Raw genomic sequence first — 13,517 nt, 5'->3', positions numbered from 1 at the left:
GCATAGAACATCTTCACATCCAACAATGGAAAAGGATGTTTTGTGACTTTTGTAACGGCTTGACATTACGTGGCTCCATGTTTGAATCGCTTAAAATTCTGAATCAACGTGATCTCCATGACTCCTCAAATTGATATAAATACTTTTCCATATATATAAACTCCTTAACTCAATGATTAGTGCGCGTAATTATAATATTAATAATTTTGTATTGGAAGGTGTTGTCTCGAGAATTGTTTTTCCACGTGTGTGGAAAGCATTAAGGATTAAAGAATTAATGTCAACATTGTCAACTCTGGTTCATCATGCAAACTCCTCTTGATGGTTGGCACGTTCGATATTAGCCCCACATCGAAGACATAACACGGAAACAGACGAAGAAACCATTAATTGGCATTTAAAAGAGAGGCGGAAGAGAACGAAGAGGTTCAAAGTCAAGGGTGAGTGTGAGTATAACAAAGAAGCTTTGTTTCATTAATTTTGTTCCTATTATTGTGTGTGTATAGAAGGACACAGTTTGAGTCCTTTGGGACTAACCCGACATGGGAAGACCACGTATCAGGCTCTGCTTTGGTCACGCCACGCCTCGTGTTCGAGCCTGTTCTGCATCTACTTTTCGCTCCAAGTCCCCCTCCTCTGCTTCTATCAATTATGCAAACAGAACTGAGTTTTCAGGTAATGCAGGCCACCACTCTAACGGGGCTGAAGGAGGCAATAAGATAATGGTGGTTGTGGATTCAAGCTTTGAAGCAAAAGGGGCTCTTGATTGGGCTCTTTCTCACACTGTTCAAACCCAAGACACTCTTGTTCTTGTTCATGTCACCAGACCCAACACGGAAGGTCAGAACTAATACTGTTACTGTTAGCATGCACTTAGATATTGGCTAAGTTAGAATGCAGTTCTTGGTTTAGTTTTTCAAGATTAAAATCTCGTACTGTAGTCTCTTAAAATCTTTGTTAGATCAAATTGATCATTTTACAGAATTGCCCATTTGATCTAACTGAGACACTCTAAATGATTGAAGTAGAAGTTTTTAAATTTATCTGACCAAACTGGAAAAAACAAATCAAGATGATTGAACAAAATGTATGAATTGTGTACAAGTTTTGACAAAGCTGTGTGTTTGTATTCACAGGCAAGGAATCTGGTGCGAAGTTTAATGTGAAGGCTTATCAACTTCTCCTTGATATGAAAAGTGTGTGCGAAAGGAAGAGACCCGGGGTAAGTTTCTTTAGAGAAATGTGATTGTTTTCTTGTGAAATGGACATGGATGAATGAATGTAGGAGAAGAGGTAACTGACTAAAGTGTTGTTGTGGATGGGTTTCAGGTGGTGGTGAATGTAGTGATGTTGGAAGGAGAGGAAAAGGGTGTTGCCATAGTGGAAGAGGCAAAGCAACAGAGGGTGTCATTGTTGGTTGTGGGACAAAGAAAGCGATCATTTTTATGGTGCATCTTGCGAACATGGGTAAGGAAGGGAAAAGGACCAGGCTTCGTGGAGTATTGTATACAGAACTCACCCTGCATGACAATTGCGATCAGGAGGAAGAATAAGAAACATGGGGGCTACTTGATTACTACCAAACGTCACAAAAAGTTTTGGCTTTTGGCTTAGTATTATCACCATTTGTGAAATGTGCTGAGGTGTTAAGGAAGGACTTTTGTCTCTAAATTTCGTCCTTGTTCAAATTGGTTGCTGGAACTTTCACTGTACTTCAAATTAAATTACAAATATAGATTTACTTGTGGATTTTAGAAATAGTCCTTTTAAAGTTGCAAGTGAGATTAACAAGACACAAGTTAGCTAAATATGCCATATAAATGCATGATGTTATGAATCATAAGCTACATGTCTTGAAGAGCATTTTGGGAAATACTGAACAATCTTCATCTGTCCAGTGATTTGGTGATTTTTCACACTGTTACACAACACGCAGGGGATATAATTGAAAGCTCAAAATTAAAATTTTATGAATGAAGGAAGTTAAGAACAGGAAATTGTGGATAAAGTAGAGAACTGAAAGTTAGAACCTCAGATATCAGAAAGAAAAAAGCAATGAAGCATTGTTTGGTTGTTGAGTTGAGCAATGTAATATTGCCAACCAGAGTTGTTCAGAGTGAAATTAATAGAATGGCGATAAATTAATTTGGGTGTTTCTTCCTCCACCTCCAACCAATTTCTTCCTGTACCCCCATTAATATTGGAAAGGACTGTTTTACCATTTTTAAAATGATTTCTCGATTGCTTTTTTTTTTTAATATTTCTAGGACATATTTTACAGAATTCATAAAATATATTTCTGGAAAATGTTTTCCAAAACAGAATTTTCAGAACAAACTTTCCAAAACATATAATGCATTCTAGAATGTGTTTTTTAAAAATATATTTTTTAAAATATGTTTGGAAATAACTTTTCAGAATAATTGCGAATTAGAAGGGCATTTTGGTTATTTTATGTAATTAATGAAATGCAAAGAGAAATTTGACGAAATACAGGAAGAAACCCCATCAATTGGCTATGGGCTAGCCCGGTCTAAAATGGTAGCTCAACAGACTCTTTCTTCCTACACCTCCATACCTTCTTGTGCCACCCCCATACTAAATATGAAAATATCATTTTATCCTTTTTTTTCACTCCCTTGGATTTGAAATAATAAGCCTATGGATTATGTAATCTGGATAAATTCCGGATTACATAATTCGGAAGTCAATTTCATATTTAGAAAAGACTTCCGGATTATGCAATCCGAAAGCTAATAACACATCAGAAAAAAAGACTTCCAGATTACATAATCCGGAAACTAATCTTATGTATAGAAAAGACTTCCGGATTATGTAATCCGGAAGCTAATCACAAAAGACTTCCGGATTACATAATCCAGAAGCTAATTTTGAATCTAAAAAATGACTTCCGGATTATATAATCCGGAATATTGAAAAGGGTATTTTTGGAATAAGAAAAATGTATGGGGGTGGCACAAGAAGGTATGGAGGTGCAGGAAGAAGCAGCCAGCTCAACAAGGTGTGATGAGTTAAGGTAGCCCATCAATTGTACAGTGACATTGTGTTTGAAAAAGAGATGCAACAACTATTAAATATTTTTCTCCAACTTGTCTCCTTTGAGATTTTGTACTAATATTAGAACTAGATTTTAGTTTCTCCAATATATGGTAGCATTGAAATCCTTTAAATTCATAAAAAATATATATATTTCTTTTACTTTTCTAATCATGATGTTACCAACATTTTAAATAGTTTCGGTCCCATGATTAGTGTTCATGTGTTTCACATACAAGTTCATTATATCATTCTAGTTTGAAATTGTCTTGAATCGATAATCTCTAGTCTTTTTGTGAGATTTGGAAGAAAAATAAATAAGTAAATAATTAAATGAATAATTATAAATTTTCTTTAAATAATAACACTATATAATATGACATGTTCTATATTTCAATCAATATTTTTAGTTATGTATTTAGTTTCATCCCAATTAAATCCACTAGAATCAAGAATGTCACTAATAACTCCATATCATGATCTTCAAAGTTTTGATTAGATGGTTAGCATTCTTGCAAGTGACTTGGAATTTGAAGTTGGAGGATAACATTATATATGCTACCATTTTCCAAGTTTGTGCTCTCTTATTGTCCAAATTTCTTTGATCTCTTAACACTTCAACATTTTTCAAGCAAAGAAAAAGGGAGAATAAATAAGAAGTGCTTCCAAAAGGAAAGAGGGCATGTGAAAAGAGTGAGAGCATAGAGAGGTGGGGCTGAAATTTGAAATTACTTATTTTAAAAATGAATTTCAACTTCTATTATCTTAGTTATTTGAGTTCCTCTAAAAAAATTCCTAAATTTCAATTTCTTTTTAATTTCCTTATCCAAATAATTTACTTTATTCTAATGAATTCTAATTTAGTAAATAGATAAATTATTCTCTTAAATTATCTTATTTAAAAAATAGAGTGAATATTTATCTTATTACAAATAAGGAATGTTAGCGGGTTGGATAGAATTTGAACAAACCCATTATGCAACCTACTAAGAAAATATTTGGTTGGGTTTCTACATTCTTTTATGTTAAAAACAATCCAACCCAACACACTATTATATGAGTTTGATTGGCTTGGACTAGTTAGGTCAAAATTTTGAAAAACTTTTTTTTTTTTAAAGTTGTAATTTTCAAGTATCAACCTAATTAAAAAATAACACAATCCGTACAAAAGTTAATTCAAAATTTCAAGTAAGCCAATAGTTAAGTCATAACAAGTTTGTCCAATCTAATTCAAGACATGAAAAGAAAAATATAACACAATTTGTTCATAACACAAGTATAAGAATGGGTCTTGGGTTGAGTCTTGGGTCACCTGTACTAAACATATCACCTAACCTGTATAAAAGTGAGTTAGTTTGGATTGCGTTGAATTTGACCCAATTATAAATTAATCTCGACCCAATCTAATTGAGTTGGATTAGGTCGAGTTTGGTCATCGAATAACTTGACCAAATGAATACCTAATTATAAATTTTAAAATATCAAATTTCCTAAATATTAGAAGTTTAGATTATTATACCTACATACAAAAGATTGAGCATCTTCATTACAAAATCTTATTTTGACATCTTGTACTATTTGTCAATTTTGACTCTAATAGTAAATTTCACTTTAAGATCTTAGTAGTTTTTTTTAGATCTCACCATTTTGTTTCATCATAGAAAAAAAATTTAAAATATGATTTTTTTTTTATTGTTTTAGGTTTGTAAAAGAACTCACTCCTCATGGTGAAGATTTTATCTCTCCTTATAATACAAGATATCGTAAGTAATAGATCTTATGTGTAAAATCTTTCTTGAAGATCCATCATTACATATGTGTTATTGGGAAGATCAAACCAAATAATGGGATGCACCAAATAGAAAAAGGAACGCATCAAACACCGATACTTTTATGTGAGAAACCCTCAAAGTGAAGAAAAAACCACGATACCTAGTTCAATAAAAAACTTCCACTAATTAATTGGTACACCACAAATTCTCTTTAAGTCTCCAAGGATAAAAAAACAATATCTCTTTTCTCCAACAAGATGGATAACAATATAAGAATTCTTTATCTCTTTCCTCGTGGCTTCTTTCCTTTTCTCATTAGAGACATTCAATTATTATCTCTCTATTTCCCATTAAAAATCTTGATGCAAAAAGATATATTCTTTAATAGGCATAAGGGAAGCCCATAAAAAAATAATATATTTTTTTTATTTTCTCTAATTAAGCATCATGAGTCCAACAACTTAGTGAGTTACCTAACAAATTCCCTTGCCAATTAATTGTGGTCATAGTCAATCAAGATCTTTCTCTTTACCGATAATAGATTTTACTACAAGGAACGTCTTTATCATCATATCTCTGTCATTCTTATCTATATATATTCAAGAATTTTTTAGACTCAAACAAATCACTTCATCTCTTTCATAAGTTGTAAGCTAAAGTCTCATTAAACACATGATGATAAACAATTTGATCTATCCATTTTCTAATCATGCAAATAGTTTTTTTTTCTTTAACTTCTTCCAATCTTCCCAAGGTTTATCTCTTGGTTTAATACTTTTTTTCCTCGATAGGATCATATAGGTATTTGCAAAATAACAAATCTTCCATTCAAAATTTCCACATTAAATAATTGGTAGAATCCAATTTAATTAGGATTGTGACGCCATCATCATCTTCTATCTTTCAAGAACAAATCAAAACTCCTAACTAGAGCTTTGATAACACTGATTGTAAAGATGGCAAAAATAACATGTAAAAGTAGTACTCATATCAAAATTTTGATGTATAAATAATAGCATACTATAAAAAATATCAAACAACAAACAAACACCAATAATAAAAAAAAAAAAGACGCATCAAACAAGAAAGAAAAACCAATTCACACAAAAACTTTTGATGTGTGAAACCCCTCAAAATGCAAGAAAAAACCACGAAACCTAATCCAATTAAAACTTTCACTAATACTAATTAAAGAATACACCATAAATTCTCTTTCGCAAGAAGGTAGGAATCAATAAAAAAAAACATGTTTCCTTAGCTTAGCTAGAATATAAAAAGAACCAAATACATAAAATAATTTATATAAAATATCTCTTCCAAAGTTTTTATATACAAATTTTCATGTCCACGAGACACAAATTATTATTTTCATTTTATTTCTGTTTTGCTGGATTCTTTTCTTTTTTTATTAAAGACTTTTAATTTCTATCTTTTTTATTTTATTTTATTTTTCACTTTTACATGTTTTCCTCTTTGTCCAGTATTTTGTCAGTGTGAAGTTGAGATAAAACATGAGGAAGAAAAACTGATGACAGTTGATGCCATCATGTGAAGACATGTTCACAGTGCGCAGGGACAAAAATCACAAAGCTTCATGCACAAACTACATCTAATTAATTACATTATGTTTCGAGTTTTTATGAAAGTAACATAATAAGTAAGAAGTTGTTTTAGTTTAATGAAAAAAGTTCGGACAATATTTGATAGTAACATACTTTCACACCATTATATTATTTAATTTTACTAGATTATTTTATTTCAAAATTTATTTTTTAAATAGTATAAATTGTATTCATGAATCCTTATAATAATATAAAATTGTTTAATATTTTATTAATATTCTCTCTCTGTTCATATCATTCAAACATTTTTTAAAATTTTTAAAAAAGTGTAATAATATAATATATTCAAAAACAATTAAGATTTAACTAATAATAATATACGCGATGAGAGTTGTGAGACTATATACTTTAAGAGATAATATTATTGAGATAATGCTTTTAAAACGTAAAAAAAATTGCATTTTCATCGTGAATTTGAATTATAAGTTTTAAACTTAGTTATTATTATACACTTCATATTAATTCCTGAACTCCATTACTTTAAAAAAATAAATTTAGCATATTCAAATTTAATCACTTTAAAGACTAAAATAGGACTGAGTAATTACATTTAAGGAATAAAATAATAACAAGAAATAAAATTCAGAAAACAAGGTGAGTAAAGGTGTGATACCAGACATTTTCTAATCAGAAAACTAAAGTGATAAATAAATTACCCTTTCATTTTTAAAAAAAAAAATTGAACACTCACAAATTTAAATAATAAAAAAATATTTCCATTTTCATTTCTAGGAAAAAAAAACTTTATATAACGTTTAGTACACAATAATTTTCTATATTTTAATACTTTTTCTGAAATATATTATCGTAAAATAAAAATGATGGTAGTATATTACACATTAAATAAATGTATATAATAAAATGAAAAAAATAATTAAAATGGAGTTGTATTTAAAGATGATTTAATTTTTATAAAAAATAGGCGAGGTAGTAATAAATAAAATTTAGTTTTGAGAGTGAGACGAGTGTTTTTAACAGTAAGAAAAGAAATGATATAAGAGTTGGGAAAGTGTAGGAGGCTAACTAACAGGTGAAAAGTGACTAAGTTTCAACCTCTATGTGTAGGTTTCATTTGATGCCATCATTCTTTATTTTTGTCTGTGATTGATTGAGGGAGTAAATGAATCCACAGTGAGTGAAGAAGGCTTTGCAATTGCATGCTTTTCCTTCCAATAGGGAGTGCCGTGAGATTCAGATTGGAATTGGAATTGGAATCGACAATTGAATTTTGAATTTTGAATTTTGAATTTATGCTGTTGGGCTGCCGCCGGCTCTGGATTGGGTGGTGAATCGGTGAAAGATGCGACGGCGGGCTGCCGATTTTCGGCGCCCGGTTCGACGGAGGTTTTCATATTGGATCTGGCTTCTCCTCGCCTTCTCCTCTATCCTAGCTCTCCTTCTCTTCCTTCTCCAACACAACCACCACCACCAAGATCCGCATCATTATCCCTTGCCGGTAACTCTCAACTTCTCTCTTCTCTTTTCATTCCCAATCGCAACTAATTCATACCATACTCACGTATATCTTACATTTACTTAGCCGATAAGATTATGATTTCACTGATTAGATCCTAATTCAAATCGTGTCTTTTCGGCTACTCACTCTTATTCACTAGCTTCTCGCCATTAGCGTCGTTCCTTGTGGTAATCCAATGTCCGTAAATTTGGTGATAGATGAGGTTTGTCTACAGTGAGCCAATAAGAGTGTTTGTGTTTTTTTAATTTTAGTAGGATAAGTTCATTATGCGCTTTATATCAAATCTTGGGTGGATTCAACTTTATTTGCTCGTTTGGGAGGAGTTATGTGTACAAGTAACAATAGTAACGTTTATGGTTGGAAGGTTTTTGGAGGGAGAGGTGCTTCCAGGACTCTATTCATATGGTTTGAATCTGTTTACTTTTGTTACCAGTGGCTTTTGTTTAGCATGTTAAATCATTTTTTTTTCATTTGTACTTTGGGTATACTGAAATCTGTGTTTGAATCCTATTGAGAATACGAAGTAAAGGACATTGGTTATTGTTGAATAAACCAAGATTTTTTTAATTACCTTTTACCCTTTTGAAAGGTAAGAGATTAGAGAACTGGTGCTACAGGTGGAAATTGTTTAGTGATTAACTACTAAAATGGGAAACAGGCATTTATTACTAGGTTTGGGAACTGTTCTGTATTTACTTGCGCATCATTCCCCTTACAACTGTTCACTCACATGCCACCCAATCTTCAGAAATTTTTATGCCATAGTTTCTAATTCAACCAAAACCCGTGACTTGTTTCGATAGTCATTCTACTTTTCAACAACAATCTATTATTCATTTGACTCCCCCTTCCGTGTCTTGTTTAGTATCCACCTCCTGTTCAATTGACCTTTTTCCAGATATGTAGTTTGTCAGAATGATGATAAACTTTTCATCATTCTATTATATTGGCATCCTTTGCTATGGTTATTATCTAAAGCTCTTTCAAGTCATCCAACAATCAGGAAAATATATAAAACCATGACATGCTTCTCAGGAAATGTTTTCATGAATGAGTTTAGTTTGGATAAACTTATTGATAAACACTGACTGGAGAAGGAAATGCAAAGGTAAAATAAATCAAACTTCTCTAGACAAACTAAAATCAACTTACGAACCTCACCTTTTCTGAACTTTTATCTAATTTCTCCAAAAGTTGAGGTGTATAACTTGCTTTAAACTTAAGAGAAATTTGATTATTTTACCTTCATATTTCTTCTATAATTACGTATGAAGAAGTTTATCTAAATCCGGTCACGATACTAATTGTACACATTTGCTTCTGTATGCATGAATTAATTTCATACTCAATTTTCTCTATGATATAAAACGCATAAGTTGAGTGATTAATATGAAACAGTAAACAGGATTAAATGTTTTTTGATAGTGTAAAAGAGTGGGTCTTGAAGACTACTGATGCATGTAAAATAGGCTATAGAAGTGAAAGACCAGAGACCTTGACTTAGAGTCCCAGAGAACTTATCCATTTCTATAAACCACTAGAAGAGATATATTATAGCTCCATATATCGTAGTTTCTGTTGTTACCTTTTAGTTAATATCACTTTCTGTTGTTACAACTTACAAGTAATTCCCTTATCTGTTCCTTTTGGATACTAATGGAGCAGGTGATCTTGCTTTGCAGGAGAGAAATGCAAGAGTTGAACATTTTGCTAAGGAGAATTTGAATTTTACTCAAGAGATTTTAAGTGTAAAATCATTTTCACGACAGTTAGCAGAACAAATGATTCTAGCCAAAGCTTATGTGGTTATTGCCAAAGAACATAACAATCTTCACCTTGCCTGGCAGCTTAGCTCAAAGATCAGAAATTGCCAGCTTTTGCTTTCAAAAGCGGCCATCACTGGTGAGCCCATCACGTTGGAGGAAGCAGAGCCAATTATTAAAAGCCTTTCTCTTCTAATGTTTAAGGCACAAGATATCCATTATGACATTTCAACCACAATAGTAACCATGAAATCACATATTCAAGCTCTAGAAGAGCGAGTCAATGCAGCAATAGTTCAAAGCACCGTGTTTGGTCAAATAGCAGCTGAAGCAGTATCTAAGAGTCTTCATTGCCTAAATGTGAAACTCATGTCTGATTGGCTAAAGATACCATCTCTCCAGGAACTCTCAGATGAGAGGAAAAACTCCCCACGGCTTGTGGACAACAATCTATATCATTTCTGCATATTTTCAGATAATGTACTGGCAACATCTGTAGTTGTAAACTCAACTGTCTCCAATGCTGACCATCCAAAGCAATTGGTCTTTCACATTGTCACTAATGGAGTCAGTTATGGGGTAATGCTAGCATGGTTCCTACGTAATGACTTTAAAGGAGCCACCATAGAGATACAGAACATTGAGGAGTTTCATTGGTTGAATGCATCTTATTCTCCTCTTGTCAAGCAGCTTCTCAATCCTGATTCAAGAACCTTCTATTTTGGAGCATATCAAGATTTAAATGTTGAACCCAAAATGCGGAATGCCAAGTATCTGTCTTTATTGAATCATCTTCGGTTTTACATCCCTGAGATTTATCCGCAACTAGAGAAGGTTGTCTTCCTGGATGATGACCTTGTTGTCCAGAAGGATCTGACCCCACTTTTCTCCCTGGATTTGCATGGGAATGTTAATGGTGCTGTTGAAACTTGTCTCGAAGCCTTTCATCGATACTACAAGTATGTCAACTTCTCAAATTCGGTTATTAGCTCGAGATTCGATCCACAGGCATGTGCATGGGCATTTGGTATGAACATTTTTGATTTGGTTGCATGGAGGAAGGCAAATGTGACCACAAAATATCACTATTGGCAAGAACAAAATGCCGACGGGACACTCTGGAAGCTGGGGACACTTCCTCCTGCCCTTCTGTGTTTTTATGGTTTGACAGAGCCACTTGACAGAAGATGGCATGTTTTGGGATTGGGTTATGACCTAAATATTGACAATCGCCTCATTGAAAGTGCGGCAGTCATTCACTTCAACGGGAACATGAAGCCGTGGTTGAAGTTAGCCATAGGCAGATACAAGCCACTATGGGACAAGTACATAAATCAAAGTCACCCTCATTTTCAAGATTGTGTCACAAGTTGAAATGCACTACTTCTCGATTGCTGATGGATTATGCAAACTCAGATTATTTTATACTCTTGATCCTTGGTTGCCTAAATGTAGAGTCAGAAGTAGAATTTTTTTACTTTGCTAGGAATTATTTTTCACCCCTTCTCTTATCTACTCCCAAATTTTCTTTTGAATCAATCTTGAAAGAAAACAGAATGATTTCTTATACACTGCAAAGTTTATATGCGTTACGTGAAGAGATATGAGAGAAATTCATTTTTGGCCGGGAGGGCTATCTTTTCCCTTTATGCAAGTGGTAGAATGATTGTTCTTTAGTAATTCTTGTAATAATTTATCAGCTCTTTCAAATAGCAATGTAATCGAATGAAAACATTTTTTCCTTTTCCGTCGTGTTATGGGTTACAGAGATCTTACAGTTACCTTTTGCCAGGTGAACGCAACTTTATTTGCTAAACTATAATTTGTTGGGTACTGTTATCCGTTTAGAACTACGTATCAATTGTAAAGGAAAAGGCAACTGGTGGAACAAAGACAAGGATTGAGGAACAAACCTGGAAGTAAATTACAATAATAGTAGGACAAAGACAGCACAGGTTACCATTTCAATTCCTCAGTTTTAATTTACATAATAACAAAACAGGGTAGATTGATAGCATGTTTCAAACAACGTCTTGGCAATACATCTGACACCAAACCACTCAAATGATGTACAAGTTACAATACAACCACATCAAAACAAATAGCCGACAGCCACTGTCTTAACTACTTTGTATTTTGTTGTCAGCTAAGTATTGGTTTAATTGTAGTTTAGTTTTCTCTCACTATGCAATATCTTTTTTTTTTCAAATTGATTTTTTAACTTTGATTCACCGATAATAACCTTATAATTATTGAAAATAGTTTTTTAAAATATTACATACGTCCAAATGGATGTACCACTAAAATATTACATCCACCCATAAAAAGTACTTAATGAAACATGGAATGAATTTACTTTAAAATATCATAAATAAACAATATAGTAGTCAAACGGTTGGGATCGAATCTCTAATGACCTACATTACCAAATTGACTTGTGTATTCATTTAGTTTTATTTAAATATTTTAAAACAATTATTGTACCATTTGAATCATGTTAAATCGATCTTGTATAAATTGGATTTTCTTAACCTAGCTGATTAAATAGGTGGGTTGAACCAATTTTGACAATTTTAATAAATAAGTATGTTAAAATGAGTTAATCTAATTCAACTTGTCCTCAACATGAAAAACAAAAAATACTTGGGTTTTGTTAAAAAGAATTTTTTTTTATGAAAAATGAGTAATTCATAAATTAAACCACCAGGTGAATAAGGTAATACAATAAATTGATGTAAATAATCTAAATATAAACATATTACAATCACATTTACATCCTACTAAATTATCTTCGCATAAATGTTCTTCACAAACTATCATCAAAACTCGAATAAAAATAGTGTAAAAAAGTAAAATGTGATAAAATTCACAATAGCTTAAAAAAAATGTTTAACAAAATAATATTTTAAAAAAACAAGTCATCAATATGTTTTACGTTAAAATCTCAATTTAGATGTCATAAATGACTTTGAAGTAGTAAATCATTCCAACTCATCAAGTGTTGAAATTGGTTTGAAATAAAATATATATAATTTTTTTTTAAATATGGATTAAATTGAACTCAACTCTTAATCTATTTCTTAACACACTTTAATTTTCACATATTATCTTTATAATATATAATTTTGTTAGTATGATCAAATGCTAATGAAATAAGTGAACATTTTAACTTTACATTTAAAAATAGATGTACAAAATATACTTAAGTGAACAAACTTAATTAACCTGTAGTAAGTTAAGCTGAGCTACAAGTCTTCTAATTTATCAAATGATCGAGAGTTAAGTTGAGTTGACTTGTTTTAGTTCAACACGTGATCAACCAACTCGTGTGAACTGGTTAATTTTTTTTAACAACCCCCTAATCAGGCTTCTTAATCCGTTGTTCGATTAAAAGGGTCATGCATGTTAATATATTAAATCAACTAACTCAATCACATGTTAAATTAATTAAGGCACAAATTTAACCACTTTTGACATGCTTTATAAGTTAAACTTTCAGTACATATGCAATCAAACTAAGGCTCTGTTTGGATTGAGGAGGAGATTTGTGAGGAGGGGAGGAAGTGGATTTGTGAGAATTAGAGAAGATGTGTGAGGATATGTGAGGATGTTTGGATTGAGAGATGATAGAGTAGATTTGTGAGGATGATTTATTGTAAGTTTACAAATTTACCCTTGTTATTAAAAAATATTTGAATAATGAATTATGATTTTTTTGTGTAGGTTTGAATTAATTAAATATTTTTAATATATAATATTCATAATTACTTATATTTTTTAATAAAAAATTAAAAAATATAATAGAAAATATTTGTGTTAAATTGAA

At 31.8% G+C, this 13,517-nt stretch overlaps 2 protein-coding genes across 3 annotated transcripts; both read left to right on the top strand.

Annotated features, from left to right (window-relative positions):
- Window positions 1-295: 295 nt before the first annotated feature.
- Window positions 296-1,758, top strand: MRH6 (Adenine nucleotide alpha hydrolases-like superfamily protein). 2 transcript variants are annotated; one of them, XM_090299485.1, is made up of 4 exons: window positions 301-440; window positions 685-840; window positions 1,137-1,222; window positions 1,330-1,758. In XM_090299485.1, the coding sequence occupies exons 2-4, from the start codon at window positions 723-725 to the stop codon at window positions 1,612-1,614; spliced, it is 489 nt and encodes a 162-aa protein (XP_090155611.1). In that variant the 5' UTR covers window positions 301-440; window positions 685-722; the 3' UTR covers window positions 1,615-1,758. The 2 variants fall into 2 exon arrangements, with proteins under 2 accessions (XP_068464552.1, XP_090155611.1); XM_068608451.2 differs by having other exon boundaries at window positions 296-840.
- A 5,654-nt stretch (window positions 1,759-7,412) lies between these two features.
- On the top strand, window positions 7,413-11,437 carry LOC137807691 (hexosyltransferase GAUT11). The gene is made up of 2 exons (XM_068608450.2): window positions 7,413-7,907; window positions 9,611-11,437. Exons 1-2 carry the CDS (start codon window positions 7,752-7,754, stop codon window positions 11,063-11,065), a joined length of 1,611 nt encoding a protein of 536 aa, XP_068464551.1. The 5' UTR covers window positions 7,413-7,751; the 3' UTR covers window positions 11,066-11,437.
- Window positions 11,438-13,517: the final 2,080 nt, after the last annotated feature.

Source organism: Phaseolus vulgaris, chromosome 3 (genome assembly GCF_051622355.1).
Source record: "Phaseolus vulgaris cultivar YP4 chromosome 3, ASM5162235v1, whole genome shotgun sequence".
In the NCBI taxonomy this organism is placed as follows: domain Eukaryota; kingdom Viridiplantae; phylum Streptophyta; class Magnoliopsida; order Fabales; family Fabaceae; genus Phaseolus; species Phaseolus vulgaris.
The sequence above is the reverse complement of the archived record's forward strand: the minus strand, read 5'-3'. Positions and strand labels throughout refer to the sequence as shown.